We start from the raw sequence: 19,175 nt of genomic DNA, 5'->3' as shown, positions 1-19,175 counted from the left end.
AGCAGAGAAATTGTATCGCTTATATAAGGGGCCTTTAAATATTGTGCCTTCAAGTAAAAAAGGCGCTGCCATAGTTTATTTGCGGTATTTGTTGCAAGATCATCGTAAACACAGGTTGAATCAGTTCTAAACTTTAAGTAACTTTAGAGAAACATAATACCAGTGGGGTTTTTTTTTTTTTTTTTGCTGTCTGGGACTAAAGTTATAAAAATTGACCATAGTTCTTGCAGTATAACCATAGTTTAACATAGTTCCAACAGGACCAAATAAAAAAAAATAAAAAAAAGATTACAGTAATAGATTTAATGCAAATAAGACATCCACCAAAATGCCAAAGTTTTGTAGTAAACCCAAAATAACTTTTCATAAAGATATAGTCAGAACAAATGTCGTGAATGCAAATACTGAGCAATTGTAATTATAATGTACAGAAATAGGTTATTCCAGTACATTTTTGTTAAAAATCTATTATATTAACCCCTGCAAAACATGATTTTATTTATTTATTTTGTATTATTATGGAAGTGTTTGACAGAAATAAATGAGCTTCAAACAAAATAAGCCAAAACCTGTTTTATTTATGAAGCAAAGACGTTTGTCAGGACGCAGGCTTCTTTTTCACAAAAATTGTGTCGTTTACCCCAAAAAAACAAAAAATATTACAGGTGTGTGAGTACAGCAGCAGCCATTGCTCTTAGCTTTACATTGCAATTTTAGTTGGCCAAAGTACATTTTCGCATGGGACAGAAAACTGAAAAGCAAAACCAGGACAGTACACATTTAACATACAAAATATTTGTCCAAACATGGCAATTCTAGTAAAAGGTTACTCACTCATGGCAGGCTATATCCTAGCTTACAACAATTTTTTTTTCTAAAACTGTACATTTTCTCCTTTTTTATATTGAGAAGACAACCAAAAACATGTACACTACATGTGTTACAGTTAACCTGATTCCAGGTTTAGCAAAAGTATTAAAACAAAGAAAAAGTCTATGAAAAATGGAAGACTGTCTACCTATTATTGTTGGTAGCTTACAAGAAAGATCTCCACAGATAAGTCCAATCATTTCTGTGAATATATACCAAAGCCTGCAACATTTGCAACAATGCTGTGATACAATTTGTGATTGCAAATGAAGATTTAGATATAGCCACTTAACTTACTCCAAACTAACAGACTAGAGCAACTGGGAATGTGTTACTGAAGCGCTAGAGAACTGATTTAACCATTTGTCAACTCGTATGCTGCTTGGTCTTGGTGCTAAAGCGGTAGCAGTGAGCTTCAGTGGAGTCCAAAAGCCTGTCCACATGGGCAGATCTGACCCGCTGTCTCACCAGAGAGAGGATTGATAGTTGAAGCGAACCTTCAGCAGGTATTTCAGGTTAACCTGAGCAATATCATACACAATGTACCTGAAGGAAAGTTTGAGTCAAGGGAAACAGTGAAAGATGAATGTGTAGTTATATAAATATAGACAGCAGCTAATAGCGATATATCCCATTTACATTAAATGAAAATAAAAGTATTTTCTTTACACTAAGTGTAAATAGTTGTTAGATGCTATTTATACTTAGTGCAAATTGTGGCAGATACCGTTTGCACCTCAGTGTTATGTAGTAGTATATTATAAAACAGTGTGCAGTAATAACAACATATTCAGTGTACATGATTGTATTTATTATAATTATAACTGGATGCTGCTTTTTTGGGACATTACTTGTACTTGACATTACCTCCGCTACACCTACTCCTAACCCTACCCCTTAAACCAGGGGTGCCCAATCCTGCATAGTTCATCATCCAACCCTAATCAAACACACCTGCCTTTAATTTTCAAGTGATCCTGAAGACCTTAATTGGTTGCTTTAGGTGTGTTTGATTAGGGTTGGAGATGAACTGTGCAGGACAGTCGATCGGCAGGAGCAGGATTGGGCACCCCTGCCTTAAACACTTTATTCCTGCAATTAAATTTTTTTAAACTTCTCTCCGAGCTGATATGCGATGGGAAAAGGGATGAGAATGAGTTTTAAAAATGGCAGATTCGAACTGGGGTCGGTCACATCAAAAGCTAGCGCCATCCGCCTTGCGCTGTTACGAGCAGGATTTATTTTATAATTTTGTCTGGTTCAATCAGACAATAGTGGGCGACTGGGCGGAGTTAGTGTAAATGGTATCTGCAGACAAAAGATGGGCTATTTGCACTTGGTGTAAAATAGACACTGTTAAATATATATACAAGATGCATATTTATGTAAAACAACAGATGAAAGACAGCAAGGAGGCAAATAATACAGAAAATTAAAGGATACTCGTTGTAGAGCAGACTTGTGTCATCAATGTTTGTGTTGACGCCTTTGCCCACCGGAACGTCCACTCCATTCAGAGATACAGTAGCTCTTGGGTCCGGAGCAGTTCTTCCCAAACCTTCAGACAGCAAAAACATGGTAAAACATTTGTCAGAAACAAAAAAAACAGAACTACAAAATTTCTTTCTAAATGAAGAACCACCGTACCTTTTACACTGTGTTTACCCTTTGGTAACTTTGTAACGTGCGAGGCTTTCTTCAGTTCATGCCTTTAGAGTAGAATAAAACTCAAAATCAGATCTTTATAGAGCACTCAGCAACAAATCATAAAAGGGCTTCATTTTTCAAATATCATTTGCCTTCCTAAAAGTGGTGACAAACACTACTGAAAGAAGGAAACTAATACTTTTGAGCAAGAATGCATTAAATTGACAGTAGGGCAATTCCACGCAAAACTGTCACATCCATAACGCCAACACAATGCCATTGTATTTAGTTGGCGTTATGGATGTGACAGTTTTGCGTGGAATTGCCCAGTAAAGACATTTATAATGTGACAAAAGAGTTATAATTCAAATAAACACTTCTTCTGAACTTTCTATTCATCAAAGAATCCTGAAAAAAAATGTATCATGGTTCAGACAAAACATCAGCACAGCTGTTTTCAGCATGGATAATAAATGTTTCTTGAGCTTCAAATTAAATTTTTAATATATTCAAATAGAAAACAGTTGTATTGTAAAAGTTGTAATAAAATTTCACAAAAACAACAAAACAAAAAAAACCCAACTCAACTTTGAGGGGTCCAAGCAAAATATGATTATGTATTTCTGCTCAGCTAGCAACACTGGACATCAACCACAGGGCATACGCCAATACCTTTTCATATAATGTCTATCTTCTATGTATAACAGTTCTATCTAATATTGTATTAGACAGGACTGTTAGACAGATCATAAACTAATGAACACGGAGAATGTAAGCACTGTGTGCTCTGGCGTTCTTAGCACCGTCAAAATAAAGGTCAGCCGCGCCGTCAAAATAAAAGTCACAACAACAAGCGTGGCTTACGTCACTTCAGAGTTCCTACTGGCGGTGCAATTGCAACCAGGAAAATGTTCCTAGACCTGTCCGGTGCGAAAGCCCGTCTTGATACCATAATTACAAAAGGAGACTTAAAACAAACTAGGACAAAAAGAGCATCTCTCACATGTTTCCAAGGGCAACCTCTCCTAACAGAAGGAGGCCAACAGGATCAGCCTGGGATGTGTGGCAGTAGTTTGCACTCTTCGACACCATGTCAGCAAAGTAAACGCCTTTGCCAAACATGTAACCTGTCTGTATTAAAGATCACATAATCAGTATCGATATCATTAGAGTACAGCCATATTGCAAATGTGTGTTTTATATCAAAGCAAAACAAATATAATAAATTATGCATAAACTAAGAAAGAAACTGCTCTAATTGAGTCATTAATCAACCAGAAGATTTTTGCGTACTCATTTTTCAGAGAGAGGCTGCTAATGGCACTAGATGAGCAGAAACTTACCACTGGAGCCTCAGGCGGAGCGATACGTAGACCCTGAGACAGGATACCCGCGTAGTTGGTGGCGCGGGAGCCGTGCCACAACAGCTGTCGGTTGGGTAATTCTTTGAAGGGGCGGAAACGCTGGTACTCACCCTCCCTGTCGATCTTAAAGATCTAATGGTATAAAAACGTGTGTTAATATGTGTTATTTTGCAGCTATGGTGTTACAGTTTACAGTTAAACCTGTAAAGTTTGGCATATGAAAAAAGTCAGAAAAAAATCAAATAGAAAAAAGTAGACAAAGTAGTATGCATGTGCATGTGTGTTAAATTATATTTGATACATCAGGCTTTTATGGCTCATATAATATGATATAAGAGAATATAGAGCTCACACTCGACAAGGAAAAAAACCCAAATATTTAGAGACCCAAAAATGTGCAATTTGGTGCAGATGCTGATATTTATGTGTTAAAATAAAGACGAGGACATTCTGATAGCTCGTAATTTAAATCAGTGAGATCTTTACAGCAGTATAGCAGACTACTAGCATAGAATGCATATCAATATCAGTGGACACCTAATAACGTCTTAGTAAGTTAAAATTTAAATGCTTAGTTTTATGATCAAAGCTCTGTATTTTTAGTGTGGGAGGCAAAACATACTGTATAATGCATTGAATGAGAGATGTATAAAAAATAAGTTCTTCAAAAGCCTGATGTATCATATTTGATACTCACATTTTAGATAGATTTTTTCAAAAAAAAAAAGATGTATGGATAATCAAATAAACCTAAGATGCTTCAGTCTAGTAAGTGTTCATATTAAAATATTACTAACAAAATAAAAATTATTCTTAAATCATTAAAGACTACACAGAAAAAAGAAGAGTACCACAACCTGAAGGGGGACTTGTTTTTTTTTTTTTTACAATTATACTAAAGGTGCTTTTTTACACTTAAAAAGTATAAACTATTAATCAGATGACAGAAGGCACGTAGTAGATTGTGAAAACAGGGTTTTCAGCTCTTTTTTTAAAATCATATTGGCCTCAGAAATGTGCGCATTAAATGGTACCGTATAGTAGACTTTTTTTTTGCGTTAATCTCACCTCCTCAACATCCAGTGTGTAGGTGTTGTGAGTAGCAGCGTGTGTGTTCTTCACATATTGTAGGATAAGCTCAGCCTCATTTGATGACTTGTCGACCACCTAGAAACACAAAATCAGTATCAAACACTACAGCATGTTTATATCAATGCTAGCCGCAAAGGAAAATTCACTGGTCTTGCAATGAAAGACGTTTTTACCTCAATTTTGGTTTTGAGTTTCTCATAGTTAATGTCAATGGGATCTTTCTTATTGTCCTCCACTCCTCCCCGTAGCAGGCTGTAGGCCACCTCGATGTCCAACAGGTTGTCCAGCATCTGCACCTTTTGCTATAAAGAATATGCAACAGGTTTAAGACAGACATCACAACAAGAATGCTGCCGAGACAATATTTTTGACAGTTGCCCAAGCCATACCTGTATGTAATCCACGTTACTCAACAGCGGTGGTTTCTTCATGCCGAAGTCGTGAGGTATCAGTGTGTAGAAGCGATTGGACAGGTCTAAGATCAGTGCTTCTGAAGAGCTATCTGCCACAGCCTACAGAAATAAATGAGTTAAAATAAAAGGAGTGCATATTTGAAGCTATTTGATGGACTGGTTTCACAGACAGGGCTTAAGCCCGGGACAAACCAAGCCGAAGTCAAAAAATATATGAATATTTTCGTCATTCAAAAAGGGAAACCGAAACTAGGACAGCAAATTAGACCATAGATCAGCAGGGATAAAAAAAAGAAAACAGCTGTTGCATCAGCATTCAAGTGTAGCAGTTGGTGCTCTACCTTTATAAAAAGCGGCACCGAATGCCAATTCCACAGCTCAAACATGCATTTTAGTCCGAGACTATCTTAAGCCTTGTCTGTGAAACCAGGGGGATAACTTATTTATACTTATACTGAAGAACTGGGCTTGGACTACCAAAATATAGTTTCAGAAACACTAAGACCAACCTGTTGGACCTCGCTCAGAAGGGAATAGGCACTTTGGATCTGTCGCTTGCTTAGTTTTCCCAAAGGCATCTTCTGCAAGTCAATCTGTAGGAGAAATTACACCCAGTTACATTCACATCCATGACCACAGACATGCGTTTCTTAATTTTGCTATAATAAAAAAAGGAAGTGAACACACCTCAAACTCAACCATGGCTTTCTTCATGCTCTCTACATCAAAGATCGTTCGGATGAGGTCTTGGATGGGTTTGGCCAACTGGGATTTGGCGCCTGCGCTTGCAGTCAACAACTTTACAGCCTCCTCATCCTAGGTAAATATATGTGAAAAAAAGGTAGATTATAATCAACTTGTTTACTCTCAATGCATTTGGGTCGGTTTTGACCTGGAAGAAATACCTCTTCTCTAAAAAAAAGCTTTCAGTATGGGAACCAAAGTTTGGAAATGTGTCAAAACTGCCAAAATACACAATAAAAAAAAAAAAAAATTATTTTCTTTTAGTGAAATAATCATTACATTTTGACCTGGGTATCAACTGAGGCTTCATGATGTTATGCAGATTGCTTTGATCTTGGAGTTAGATTTGTCCCAAAAATACTTTTTAAAAATATATTTGGCCTCTTTCCCATACCACAAATCTAGCTCATTCTTTCTGACCTTTAATTCATGTTGACAGGCCCTACTAAAACAATAATAAAGAATGTATGCACAATTCTGGCAATGCTTTTGAAATCAAACTCATGTCCAATCGTTCTCTGGCTACATGTTGTCCCAGTTCTTACCTGTCCGTAGTCAATCTCAAGGGGGTAAAACTTATTGGGGTGTTTTGTGAAGTTGCTTGAGGCCCAGGAATTCCCTGTCTTTTCCTCATACACGCTGCAAAAATTATCCATAGCAGAGTTCTTATCGTAAAACTTGTCCAGTTTGTTTCCCCCAATGGTGGTGCCGACTCGACCCCATGACCTGAACACCCAGTATCTGAAAAAGCAACACAAGCATGCTCAAGAAAAGTGGAAATTGGTGCAGTTGCTGATATAAAATAATTAAAAGGTATTTCCCTTATAACATGTGCACATTACAAAATGCTTGCATTGATTAATCTACATTTATTGTACTATAAATTCACACTTTTATAAGAGAAATGCCTTATGGGAAACATGCATAAATATACAAATATTTTAAGGTTTTGAAGCAGGTGTTGGATAAAAATATGCAGCTGGCAAAGCACTTACTTTTAAGTCTAAGAAACTCATATATACCGTATGAAATTACTATAAATTACATTTTTTTAAATTGCCTGTATATAGACGTACTAAATAGTAATGTGTTAGAGATGAAATTATGTTTTTATAACAGTAATCCATAGTAAATCACAAAAATGGGCAAGGCTCACCGTTTCTGGACGTCATCCTCCAGCAGCTGTACTTTGTAGTATGAATTTGTCCCTCTAACAATGTCCACGAGACCCAGTGTGGCGCTGTAAATCTTCCCATTCTGATCCAGAACGTGAGCACAGTCTTCCAGACCTGAGTAATTAAATCATGAATAAGGCATTGCACAATCAATGCATATCAAAATATAGTATATTGACTTTGAATGAGTTATGGGAGAAAGGACTCAGTCTCACCTGAGGCAGGATCTACGGCGGCCCCTCCTTTCACTGTCAGTTTCATTTTCTTTGATTTGCTTTCACCTGGAGGAGTAATAAAAAGTATTATTCAGCAAAAATAATTATTATAGTTAAATATCATGTAGGCGTGTTTCTGAAATCTTTCTGACAGTGCATTTATATAAATGGAATAAAAAAATAAAAAATGCTTAACAACCCTAGAACAAAACTACAATAAATTAAAATAAAAAGAAACTCATTTGTTCATTTATTTCTTAATGAACGTAAATGTAATAGAAAATTGATAATATTATATACATTATAAATAATAATAATAATATACTTTATTAAATATTTTCATATAATATAGAATGATTACAATATATTAGTTAAATAATTATATAACATGTCATATATAATATTTAATATATTGTACATTTTATTAGAATATTATTAATATCAAAGCTTGACGTGTGTTACCCAATCAAATCCCACCCAAAATAATTTCCATATTTTGTTTCAATCTCAAATATTTTATACAATTGAAGTTAAATGTTTTGCGAATATAATTAAATAATCAATAAAAATAAAAATAAAATCTTGCTTCATAAGACGATTTACAGAAAAATCTCTCTAACCTTTTTCCTCTTTGACTCTGCCGGTACTCTTTGAGGAATGAGCTCCAGTGGATTTGGAGGCCGCGCTTGTAGCCTGGGCCTCGACTTTAACTTCAGCACCCCAAGGGGAGATGCTGTGCAGGGAGATGAGCTCCTGGAGGGCCTTGCCGGACTCCTTGATGTCAGTGAGGAAGTCCTCTGCCACCACACGCACACCTGCGTCCCTCACCTCCTCCATCTTCTTACTCATTTTTTCAATCTCCTCTGAGATACAAGAAGAACAGACTGGGTTATTAAGTGACTCGCCAAAAAATAAATAAGCTGGCGAAAAATCAGAATGGACAAAATTATTAATCGGCAAGTAGAAGCAGACCGCCGATTCCTGTGAGAACATACTGGCCTATATAGGACACCTAGTTAACACGCACACCTCATTTTGTATTATAGACTCTTAAAAGTAAAGGTTCCAAAAGGGGGTTTTCTCAGCGATGCCATAGAAGAACCATTTTTGGTTCTCCAAAGAACCTTTTAGTGAACCGTTCTTAAGTGTAAAGAACATTTTAATAATATAAAGAATCTTTTGTCCAGTGCAAAGGTTCCATGGATGTTAAAACGTTCTTCATGGAACCATCAATGCCACTATTAAAGAATCTTTATTTTTAAGAATGTATTGGGCATTACTTAATTTAGTCAGTGCAAACCAGCTAAACACAAAATCTGTCTATTTAGCAAGAAAGCTCACTAGAGTTTGTAAAAGAGCTACAGAGCATCACTCACTCTTGCTGCTGAGGCAGAGAGCAGCTTTGTTGGCGGTGCCTGTGATTTTTCCTCCCAGTCCTTCCACTGTATTTTTCAGCTCATCTTTGTTCTTGCTTAGTTTTCCCACGGCGAGCAGCTTCAGTCCTGTCAGAGGCTTGTCTAGAGAATACATTCAGACAAAAACATTCTTAGTTTATACCCAGAAAAATTAAAAGAGCAGAGTAATCCTTAACATCCTGCTTGCCAAATTATCAGTTCCTGAGAGAATATTAAATAATACAAGTGATAGACTGAAGCAGATGAGATCAGCCAGGCTTCCATCCACATATTTTATATGCATCAAGATGTGAATAAAACTTTCATTGTTGCATGAACTGTCCCTTTAAGTAAACAACATAATTAATGTAGCGTTAATTTAATTTCAGCAATATTTGTCAGTATTATTGACAAATGAAAATAGTTTTCAACTTATTTTATTTCAGTTAGTTGCCAAGGCAGCGTTTCTAATTGTTGTTTAAGTTAATGTACTAAAATGTGTTATAATAGTATCATCGATATACTAGTTAAATTAATATTTTGAATATTTTTGGTTTCTGAAGATTAATTTTTTTTTGGTTCTAAGTTTTTTTTTTTTTTTTTTTTTTATGTCTAAAATGTTTTTATTCATTTTTATTTTAGTTTCAATTATTTTAGCACTTCAAGTTAAACTAAATTGGGTGGCGATAATGATGACCGATAGTGGGAAAAACACAAATAGGAGCATTTTTCCCACAAGAATGAAAGGCTTATAAAAGCCCATATCACAGTGATAGGTGAAAGACAACACAGTGAGAGAGAAAAAAAATGAAAATATAAAAGTCAAAGCTAATTCAAAACATACTACAATAGCCTATTAAAAAAAAAAAAAAAAAAATTTTTTTAGCTTACATCTAATAAGCTATCATTATTTGTGTGGGCATCCGCTGTTGAAAGACTCATACTGATCTCCTAAATAAGCATCAGTATTTCTCAAGGTTTCTCTCAGAGTCACTGACCTGCAGGCACCTCTGAGAGGTTGTTACTGGAGGAAGTGGACATGCTCGGGACGGCTGAGGTCACAGTAGCAGATGAGGGGGTGGGAGTCGCAGGAGGAGCATCTTTGGGAAACAAACGGTCCTGCCGTTTGAACTTAAACTTCTTCAGGAACGGAATATCACTGAACTCCTGAGGAAGTATAACATTGTCAGGAGTGACAATCATGTTAGGATTAGGAGAACTACGTGCTGAAATTCAAAGAGCACAGATCTACTGACCTTAGGAGTGACCCAGTCTTTGCGATCAGGTGTCTGAGTCTTGACCACACACTTGGTCCATGCAGAGATGTCTCCAGTACAGTAGTATGCATCACTCTTAAACACAAGTTGCCCTTTGCAAGTCTCACAAGGCTTCAGGGTCCCAAACGCCATGCAATCTGATAGCCGGTCCACAACCTGTCGATTAAATTAAATTTTTATTAAAGAAATGATACACAAAGTCATAAAGGTATAGTGTATCTGACTTTTGATGCTGCTATTGAAATTGCCAGTCAGACAGCGAGCATCAGATCAAATCAGCATGTCAATACAGTTTTTCTGTATTGCACACTTACATTTGACTCCCCAGAGGGAATTTCCTGATTGTTAGCAATAAGCAGTTCCTTCATGTCATTGATGGAGCAGAACTTCTTTAGCTTGTCTTTAATTCCCCAGATCAGCTGGCTTTGCTCCTAGAATACATCAAGAACCAGACAAAAGCATTTTTAGGCTGATATATTTTCTACTATTTACAGAAAAAACAAAGAGCAATAAGTTAAATGTTGGGAGTCAACGCTACAATACATTTTTTTACAGATGCAACAATCATGTGTCACGGCTCTGTAGTGACAGCGGGGAAAAATAATCCTAAATGCAAATAATAAAATGCAACTAGAACAAATAGGGGTTTGAACGATTAAATGTGCAAAATTAATTTCTACATTATATTGGTGTAAATTAATTTGTTAATAGGTAAAAATTCTCCACAATAATAGATTATCTCAGAACACATCTCTTACCTTCAGTTTCAGCTCCAGTTTTTCATCTTCTTTCTTCTGTTTCTTAGAGACTCCTCCATCAACTTCATCGGTCTTTCTCTTCCTGAGAAAAAAAAAAAAAAGACATTTGTAAAAACAAACAACAAAGACGACCAGATGCACGAGCCTAAAACACTTCATGAAAACACATGGTAAATTCTAGTGGTCATTTTGAAATAAGGACATTACTTAAATACGCTGCAAACAACCGACTTATTTCAATTAAAAACTCAGAGTTTCTTGATTCTCAATGATCAACTGAGGTATTCACCAGTTAAATACTTTTGCATAATGATGCTATTCTTAATTATGAAAACTATTACAAAATGCATGTGTTATTTTAAAGCTGAAATAAAATAAAATATAAATAAGATGAAAAACTTAAACCTAAAAACAAAAAGAAATCAATTACCTAATTACTAAGCTGAAGTACTAAAATTGCTAAAAAATAAAATATAAATGAGATGAAAAACTTAAACCTAAAAAAACCACACAAAAATCAATTACCTAATTACTAAGCTGAAGTTCTAAAATAAAACAAAAATAAAGCTAAATAGAAATATTAAGAAAAAGTAAAAATGTCAAAAGCACATAACAAAATGAATAAAATACTATAATGATATGTAAATAACTTAACATTGCTACATTGCTCCTTTATATTGATGTAAATAGGATATTCTCACAGTAAACTTGAAAAAACAAACCCTGATCCATGATCTGATCACCTGATCTGAATGGTGAACTTTTCCACCTTGTGGATTTGAGTTAATCCTACAGAGAGATTTGGACTCCTCTGAGCTCGTGTAGCGGCTCATCTATCAGTGGACCTCATTAGAAGATTATCAGTCCTCTGAGTCAGTCATGTCTGGACAGGTTCCTCTGTCCGGCGCCCATCATAATGCCGATCATTAATAATTCACCTCATGACAAACAAGCTGATCTCAACATCACCACTGAGCCTACTTTCCCTCCATGAAGTAATTAATGCCCATTTGGGTGGCGATAATGATGACCGATAGTGGGAAAAACACAAACAGGAGCATTTTTCCCATTAGAATGAAAGGCTTATAAAAGCCTGATTTTGATAGGTGAAAGACAACACTGTGAGAGAAAATAAATGAATATAGATGTGGCATCTTTTGCTAATGGATAGAACATTTCTAAGCAGATCCAAACAAGTCAAATGCATTGGCAGAACATAGGCAAACAACAAACGACGAGTGACATCTCAAAGCAGAATACGAAGCATACACGACAGAGACTTGGTATGTACATAATATTTAATTAGATGTTTTGAAATTCAATATTTTGCTAAACTTTAAGTATTTTGTTTTTGTTTTACTTTAACATTTAATGTTTATATAATAATAAACAATAATAATATATTGTTTATTTGAAATTAATACTTGTACTTTTATTCAGCAAAAGTGACAGTTAAGACATTTATAATGTTACAAAAGATTGCGGTTTCAAATCAATTGTTCTTTTAAACTTTCTATTCAAATAATCCTGTAAAAATGTAACAGTTTTCATAAAAATAATAAGCTGCACAACTTTTTTCAACATTGATAACAATAAGAAAAAATTCTTAAGCATCAAATCAGACTGGAGTAATGATGCTGAAAATTCAGCTTTGTATCACAGGAATAAATTACATTTTAACATATATTTGTTATTATATTAATACAAGTAGGGCTTGACATTAACTTTTTTGCTCACCAGCCACTGTGGCTAGTGGTTTTCAAAGTTACTATCCACTTAGCATTTTCACCGGCCACAACTTTGACATCGATACCATAGGGAAAAACTGCTATATAAATATTTTTTATATTATCTCATAATTTGGCAGCCGGTATATTAGACTTCTGTCACTTTAAGACCTGACCCACGGACCCATTATACTGTTTTATATAGCCAATATACTCGTCTTTATGTGCGCACACTGTAGGAGTGAGCACAAAATCTGTGGGAATGAGTAAAATTATGTTGAATACTCACAATCCCACGCTGAAATTCAAGCCCTGTAACACTAACAATATTCATCCGGCACAAATGAAATGAGTGAGTGAAGGGTTTGTGTGTCAACTCCGTCATAGAGATTAGAGAGTGAGAATGCGCAGCTGCTATTGTGTATCCTGCGGAAGAGTGTCAGATATTTCAGTATTGATATGTATCGAAAAATCAACATTTTTGACAACACTAAATTGCATTTAGTTTATTATTTCAGATGCCTTTTTAAAAGACTACAATTAAAAATGTATATAATATAAAATTTGACCCAGTAAATTGGCTAGTAGGAGTTACACGCCACTGCTGAAATCCACACGCATTTGGTGGGTTGGTGAGTGTTAATGTCAAGCCCTGAATACAAGTATTGCGCATAACTAAGAAAACAATCTACACTTCACTGACTCGTTGCTTTACTTTGACTTGATCAAAAACTTGATCAAAAAAGTGTTACTCCCTCAACTAACACATGAGGAGGAGTTCTTGATTTCTTTACCGACTGATGGTTTATTCAGAAGGTCAATTCCTCATTCAAAGGCAATCAGACTGACCATTTTATATCATTTTAATACAAAGCTTAATAACTGATTTTCAATCATCGTTTTTCTTCCTGGCATGGTTGTATATCTACAGGTCAAAATGAATGAGTCTATCGCCAACTTCACTTTCTCGCCGACTCTGCTCTACCTCAACAAGACTTTTATGAATGTCACCTCTTATGAAAATAACACATTTGTGCAGTTCACCTATGGCCTGTCCACCATGTCCACACTTACGCAAGGTAAACTTACCCAAACTACCTCTACTACTACTACTACTTCTACAACAGCTGCACCCAACATCCTAGCATCAATAAACCTGCCTTACATGATAGCCGAGCTCATCATAGCCCTCCTCTCCACCGTGGGCAACCTGCTGGTTTGTGTTGCAGTGGGACTGAACCGAAACCTCCAAACGGTTACGAATTACTTCCTGGTGTCGCTAGCAGTGGCGGATATATGCGTGGGTGCCCTGGCGATCCCTTGCGCCATTATGACGGACCTGGGAATCCCACGGCACAATCTGTATCTGTGTTTGCTAATGTTATCTGTGCTCATCATGTTAACCCAGAGTTCCATCTTCAGCTTGCTGGCGGTCGCTGTGGAGCGCTACGTGGCCATTTTCATGCCCTTCCAGTACCACCGGCTCATGACACCTCGCAACGCAGTGCTGGTCTTGTGTGTGACTTGGGCGCTGGCCTTCCTGATCGGTCTGGTGCCGTTGATGGGCTGGTACAAGCCTCCGCCTGATTCGGGCTACTGTTTCTTCGTGTTTGTGGTGGATATGACCTACATGGTCTACTTCAACTTCTTCGCCTGCGTCCTGTCCCCACTGGTGGTGATGTTCCTCATCTACGCGCAGATCTTCGTCACGGTCAAACGTCAGATGAGGAGGATTGCAGCAGAGCGGGGCGGCGCGACCAACACAGAGGGAACGGCGAAGATGAAGAAAGAGATGAAAATGGCCACTTCGCTCTTTCTGGTCCTCTTCCTTTTCACGGTCTGCTGGATTCCGCTACACATCATAAACTGCTTCCTGCTGCTGTGCCCTTCATGTCCCGTTCCCCTACCGCTGCTACTATCAGCCATTATTCTCTCCCACGCAAACTCGGCTGTTAACCCTTTCCTCTACGCCTACAAGATGAAAACCTTCAGAAAAGCCTTCAAGGCTATCTTTCTATGCGGCAGGGGCATCAGTGATGGTGATGAGCATCAGGCATGATGACGGGGGACGCAACAACACCCAAAGAACTTGAACGCTAACACTTAATCTAGTCCTAAAGTAAAGACTGAAAAGAATCAAAACAATGGGAGTAAAAACTAAATTCTAAGGTGATTTGATGTATAAATCCAGACCTATATTTTCTACGAGTAACTCTAAGAAACAATTTGATTTGAGAGAAAAAATATTTTTTTTTACTCACGACTTCAGACTAGGGCTGGACGATTTGGGGGTTGGGGGGAGTGGAGGAAATTAGGGATGTGACGGTGATGAAATTTTCCCACCGATTAATCGACATGTGACAACTCCAGCAATACTGGTATCACCGGGTTGCCGTTGGAGTTTTCCCCTCATTTCCACCTCGCTTTTAATTTGCTTATGAATGACGGCATTCGAATTAGCGTCAATTCGGGGACGGAAATTGCTTGAATGGTGGGTTTATTATTATTCTTAATGAAAAACACAACAAAAATAGCAAAATGACAAACTTAAAACATAGATTTTTATTAATAAAACGAATAAGATGGCTTTATTAACAAAACAAATAAGCACAGCAGCCTCATTCTTGTGGTGCACTTGAAGGTGTGTGTAATTTAGAAGTGTTACCTCCTCCATCAGGCAAAGTTTAAAGATTGCCTCATTCAGGGTTCCCACACTTTGGTTAACTTCAAATTCAAGGACCTTTCAAGGACTTTCCAGGTCCAATACCCTCAAATTCAAGGACTTAATGTGGGGACACATTTCAAGTGAGAGCAAGGTTACATCGTGTTACCTTGTAAGATACATTGTTACAGTTTTGCGCGCATGAACGTCATGGCAACGTACAACACAAAGTACCTCACGCGGGAAACACTTAACATAACTCGTAAATGCGCGCAACTAAGGTAAATCATGCAAGCTAGTATGCATAGGCCACGCAAGTGTTGGCGAAATAACACATTAGTGGACCGGAGGGAATAATATGGATTTCTTTCCAGAAAACTTCTTGCACAAAATAAATTCAAGCACTTTCAAGGACCTGTATCTGTGTATGTTTATTTACAAACTTTCAAGGATTTCAAAGACCCGTGGCAACCCTGTTCATTAACGTCAGTTTGTAGTGTCCTCTAACTGAACTAAATAATTTTTATTACTATAAAAAATGAAAACGACAGTGGGGGTCAGTGCCATGGTAGGCAAGAGATGTTATTGGTGTGCGACTGAACACCTGTAACACGAACTATCGCAGCAAGCACATTTTTTTCTTACAAAAATTGTGATTTAAAATGACATTTAAAAAGCTCCAGGTTTGTATGGCTGTACAATTTGGACAAACATTTTGTGATTTTATATTACTATAACTATAAAAAAAATAGTTATTATTATTATTTTAATATGATTATAAATATTTACTAAATAAAAAAAATATTAAACAAAACAAGAAATACAACTATTGTAATATTTCACTGTAAAATAAAAAGTGTCAATTTAATTTCACAGTACAACTTTTCAAATACAATACTAACATTTATTCCTGCATGAATTTTTAAAAAATTTTAAATATTAAAGATCAAACTTTTATATTGGCGGGAATAAAAATATCCTGCCAATATAAAAGTTTCCCGACAAAAAATGTGACACGCTCAGCGCTTGTCATATATCACAACTATTCAGTGTTTTCAACCACATAGCCTGATGTTTATTTTAGGTTTCAGACATTTAAACACACATGTAAGTACTAGCAAAACAATACATTTATAGTTTGTAAAATACACACTGGTGTCTATGGAAGCGGCAATAACAATCCATTCAAATATAATTTGCCAACGTGTTTTAGTCAAATCAGATACACATAGTGTAAGTAACTATAACGTTTACTCTATTCTTCTCCCAGTTCACTGGCCACTTACTTTCATGTATTTCGGGAGAAACTGATGAATTAACGTGCTGTAAATCCGACTGACAGGACTCTCTGGACTGCGGCAAATAAACAGACACGATTCCGGCTCAACATCGTGATGTCTGTCAGGCATCTATTGGCCCAACCCTAATATATGCATTTAATTAAATCACAGAAATTGTGATTTGATAATATCATTAATCCACATTGTGATTTTGGTTTTAATTCCGATTAATCGTGCAGCCCTATTAAAGACCATAGACAACGATACTTTGCTCCTGTTATGAAAAATATGGCGGATCCGCACAAAATCTATTAAGCTGAAATTGCTACACAAACCTGTCCAGTTTACATAAACAGGTATGCTGCATTTCTTGTAAAACTAAAACCTTTACAAAAAAGCATCCTAAAACTGTGCTTATACAGTTTGAGGCAACATGACGGCAAAAAGAAATTGAACGCTCACCCTTCATTCTTCACTGCGGGAAGTCTTTTCTTCAGCTCCTCCTTGTCTTCATCTCGTAGAGCTCCGAATCCTTTGAGCTGGGTGGCGCTGTACTCTGGTTTAAACAATAGTTCCTCACGCCGGCTCACAAAGCAGCTAGTGTGGTACCAGCGATCTATCAGACCAAGCTGAGGTTTCTCTGGGTCCACTGTCTTCTTTGACACACGGATGTGGTCCTGAACATCAGCAGGGAAGAAAATATTAACTAATAACTAATGGCTTGTGTTCAAAAAGCATCATTTGTTAAACAATAGATAATGCATTATGTACCTTTTCAATCTTTTGATCACACCCCTTACAGGTGCTTCTGTTGGATTTGGCGTACTCCACTGCAAAGTCATTCAGTATCTTCTCCCCTTTAGCTGCCCCCTTCTGCTCTCCTTTCCCTGCAAAGCAATGAGGATTAATGAATTAATTTAAGACTTATGGACTTAATCCTAACTGCTTTGCAGCCCATATGGCAAATCAAACCAAACAAAATCAGTGCTTAGGTCAAAAGGACTATTATTTTAACAAATCACCTCCAGTAGCACCTCCGCTCTCAATGGCTTTCTTCACTTTCTCCTGGTCATCCCAGCGCAGGTCAGTAAATCCAGATATGTCAGATGGTGACTGTACTGCAGCCCGGAGCCAAAAGCAGGAAAAATGGTGCCAGTGAGGCACTTTGCCATCAAACATGGGAGACTGTGAGATAGACAGGTGCGGGATGATTAAGAAACATCCACTAAAACATTAATTCCTTGCAAAATGAAACTGAAAGCACATACAAGCACATAATTGTTACAGAAGTCTATTTACAGAAGTAAACATTGTGTTTATTAAGCCAGGAATCCAACTATAAGAGATGTGCAATTCAGTCATTCAGTCAATCAAAAGCAATTGCAAACTGATGTCCATATGAAGTAACTGTTGATATATATCATTCCATAACCATTTAAACTCCTCTTGGGCCTACGAAACTTATATACATACGTGTAATGCAATTGCATTGACTACAATATGCGTTCAAAAGCATACCTGCAAAATACAAATGCATTTACACCAAATTACTGATGCTTAATAGCAGCATTGGGTCAAAGTAGCACATAATTTATTACCTGCACCATAATGGCCATTCTCAGCGAGTCCTTAGCAATGTTTTCTTTGCATTTCTTGCAAGAGGCCCGTCCACTTTTCGCATATTCGGCTTTGTACAGCTTGTCGTCCTGTGAATCAGCCATTTCTGCAGATATAACTGTGAAAAGTGGACGTTTGCGGTTTAATTCTTGTTAGAGAGGGCAACAACTAACGTTACAATGCAATGAGAAATAGCACTCAGTCCGCGTGCAGAAGCACCCGCGCAGAATACCAGTCCAAACTAATCGATTCTACATTCCTCTAGAGCAGAGAATACGCGCAGGCAGAATTAATCGAACTCGAGCTACTTTTCCGACAATGACTGTGTATTTTTAGTGACATGTTTTAAACATTACGACACGTGTACTTCCACAGTGGTTAGGATCAGTGGTGTTATCTTGTTAATGATATTTTTCATTCCTTCTAACTTGATAAACTGCTCATTCCTAGATGAAGTGATGGGAGAAACGCTGGTGACGCCTGCTGGTCAGAACGGTTAAAACACCTTTTACAAACCAAATAAAATGCAAATGTTTTATTAAAAGTGTCATCTATTAAATGCAGTTGACACAGATCATATAATATTATCACATATGAAGTGACAGTATAATTATGTGTTATTGTAAGGCTTGTTTTGTTTGTTTAAAGGAAAGCTTGGTTAGTCAGGCCAATAAAAGACTACGTTAACCATAACTATTCCTTTTTATTATGACAAATTTGTCGTTAAAAGGTCTACAATTAGGTAAAAAACATATAGACAGTGTTTCACGAGTCGGGTCACAAAGAACCATTGAAATAATTATGACCACGAATCCCTGCTTCGAAACAAATGATTAGCTAGGTTTCGAAGCTTCACGAAGCAGTTTCGAAAGTGTCCATGACTACTAAAAGTAGAAGGCCTAGTACACGCTATCCTCTTCAAAAAAAGGTAAGGATTAAA

The 19,175-nt window shown here is 36.8% G+C and overlaps 2 protein-coding genes across 2 annotated transcripts; one reads left to right on the top strand and one right to left on the bottom strand.

The window, feature by feature from the left end:
- Nucleotides 1–558: 558 nt before the first annotated feature.
- On the bottom strand, nt 559–18,497 carry parp1 (poly (ADP-ribose) polymerase 1). Its single transcript, XM_084091019.1, has 23 exons — nt 18,217–18,497; nt 17,641–17,803; nt 17,390–17,505; nt 17,081–17,295; nt 10,950–11,031; nt 10,506–10,622; nt 10,171–10,347; nt 9,913–10,081; nt 8,897–9,037; nt 8,141–8,383; nt 7,521–7,586; nt 7,287–7,419; nt 6,676–6,871; nt 6,074–6,202; nt 5,896–5,979; nt 5,363–5,485; nt 5,147–5,275; nt 4,950–5,048; nt 3,861–4,013; nt 3,521–3,648; nt 2,518–2,579; nt 2,314–2,428; nt 559–1,416 (listed from the first exon to the last, which is right to left on the bottom strand). Exons 1-23 carry the CDS (start codon nt 18,337–18,339, stop codon nt 1,335–1,337), a joined length of 3,045 nt encoding a protein of 1,014 aa, XP_083947145.1. The 5' UTR covers nt 18,340–18,497; the 3' UTR covers nt 559–1,334.
- On the top strand, nt 13,614–14,735 carry adorb1a (adenosine receptor B1a; the record flags this gene model as incomplete). The annotated part of the gene is made up of 1 exon (XM_084091988.1): nt 13,614–14,735. One exon carries the CDS (start codon nt 13,614–13,616, stop codon nt 14,733–14,735), a length of 1,122 nt encoding a protein of 373 aa, XP_083948114.1.
- Nucleotides 18,498–19,175: the final 678 nt, after the last annotated feature.

This window comes from Abramis brama, assembly GCF_963993115.1.
Source record: "Abramis brama genome assembly, chromosome: 18".
Classification (NCBI taxonomy): domain Eukaryota; kingdom Metazoa; phylum Chordata; class Actinopteri; order Cypriniformes; family Leuciscidae; genus Abramis; species Abramis brama.
Note: the sequence above shows the minus strand (reverse complement) of the source record. Positions and strands in the feature narration are given on the sequence as shown.

What these genes read in the sequence shown, in the direction of transcription:
- parp1 (XM_084091019.1), bottom strand. Translation starts at nt 18,339, where the DNA reads ATGGCTGATTCACAGGACGACAAGCTGTACAAAGCCGAATATGCGAAA. An exon ending in CCCGCAGTGAAGAATGAAGG is followed by an intron (nt 11,032 to 17,080) that starts GTGAGCGTTCAA and finishes TTTTTTTCTCAG; the next exon opens with GAAGAGAAAGACCGATGAAG. An exon ending in AACTCAAAACCAAAATTGAG is followed by an intron (nt 5,049 to 5,146) that starts GTAAAAACGTCT and finishes TTGTGTTTCTAG; the next exon opens with GTGGTCGACAAGTCATCAAA.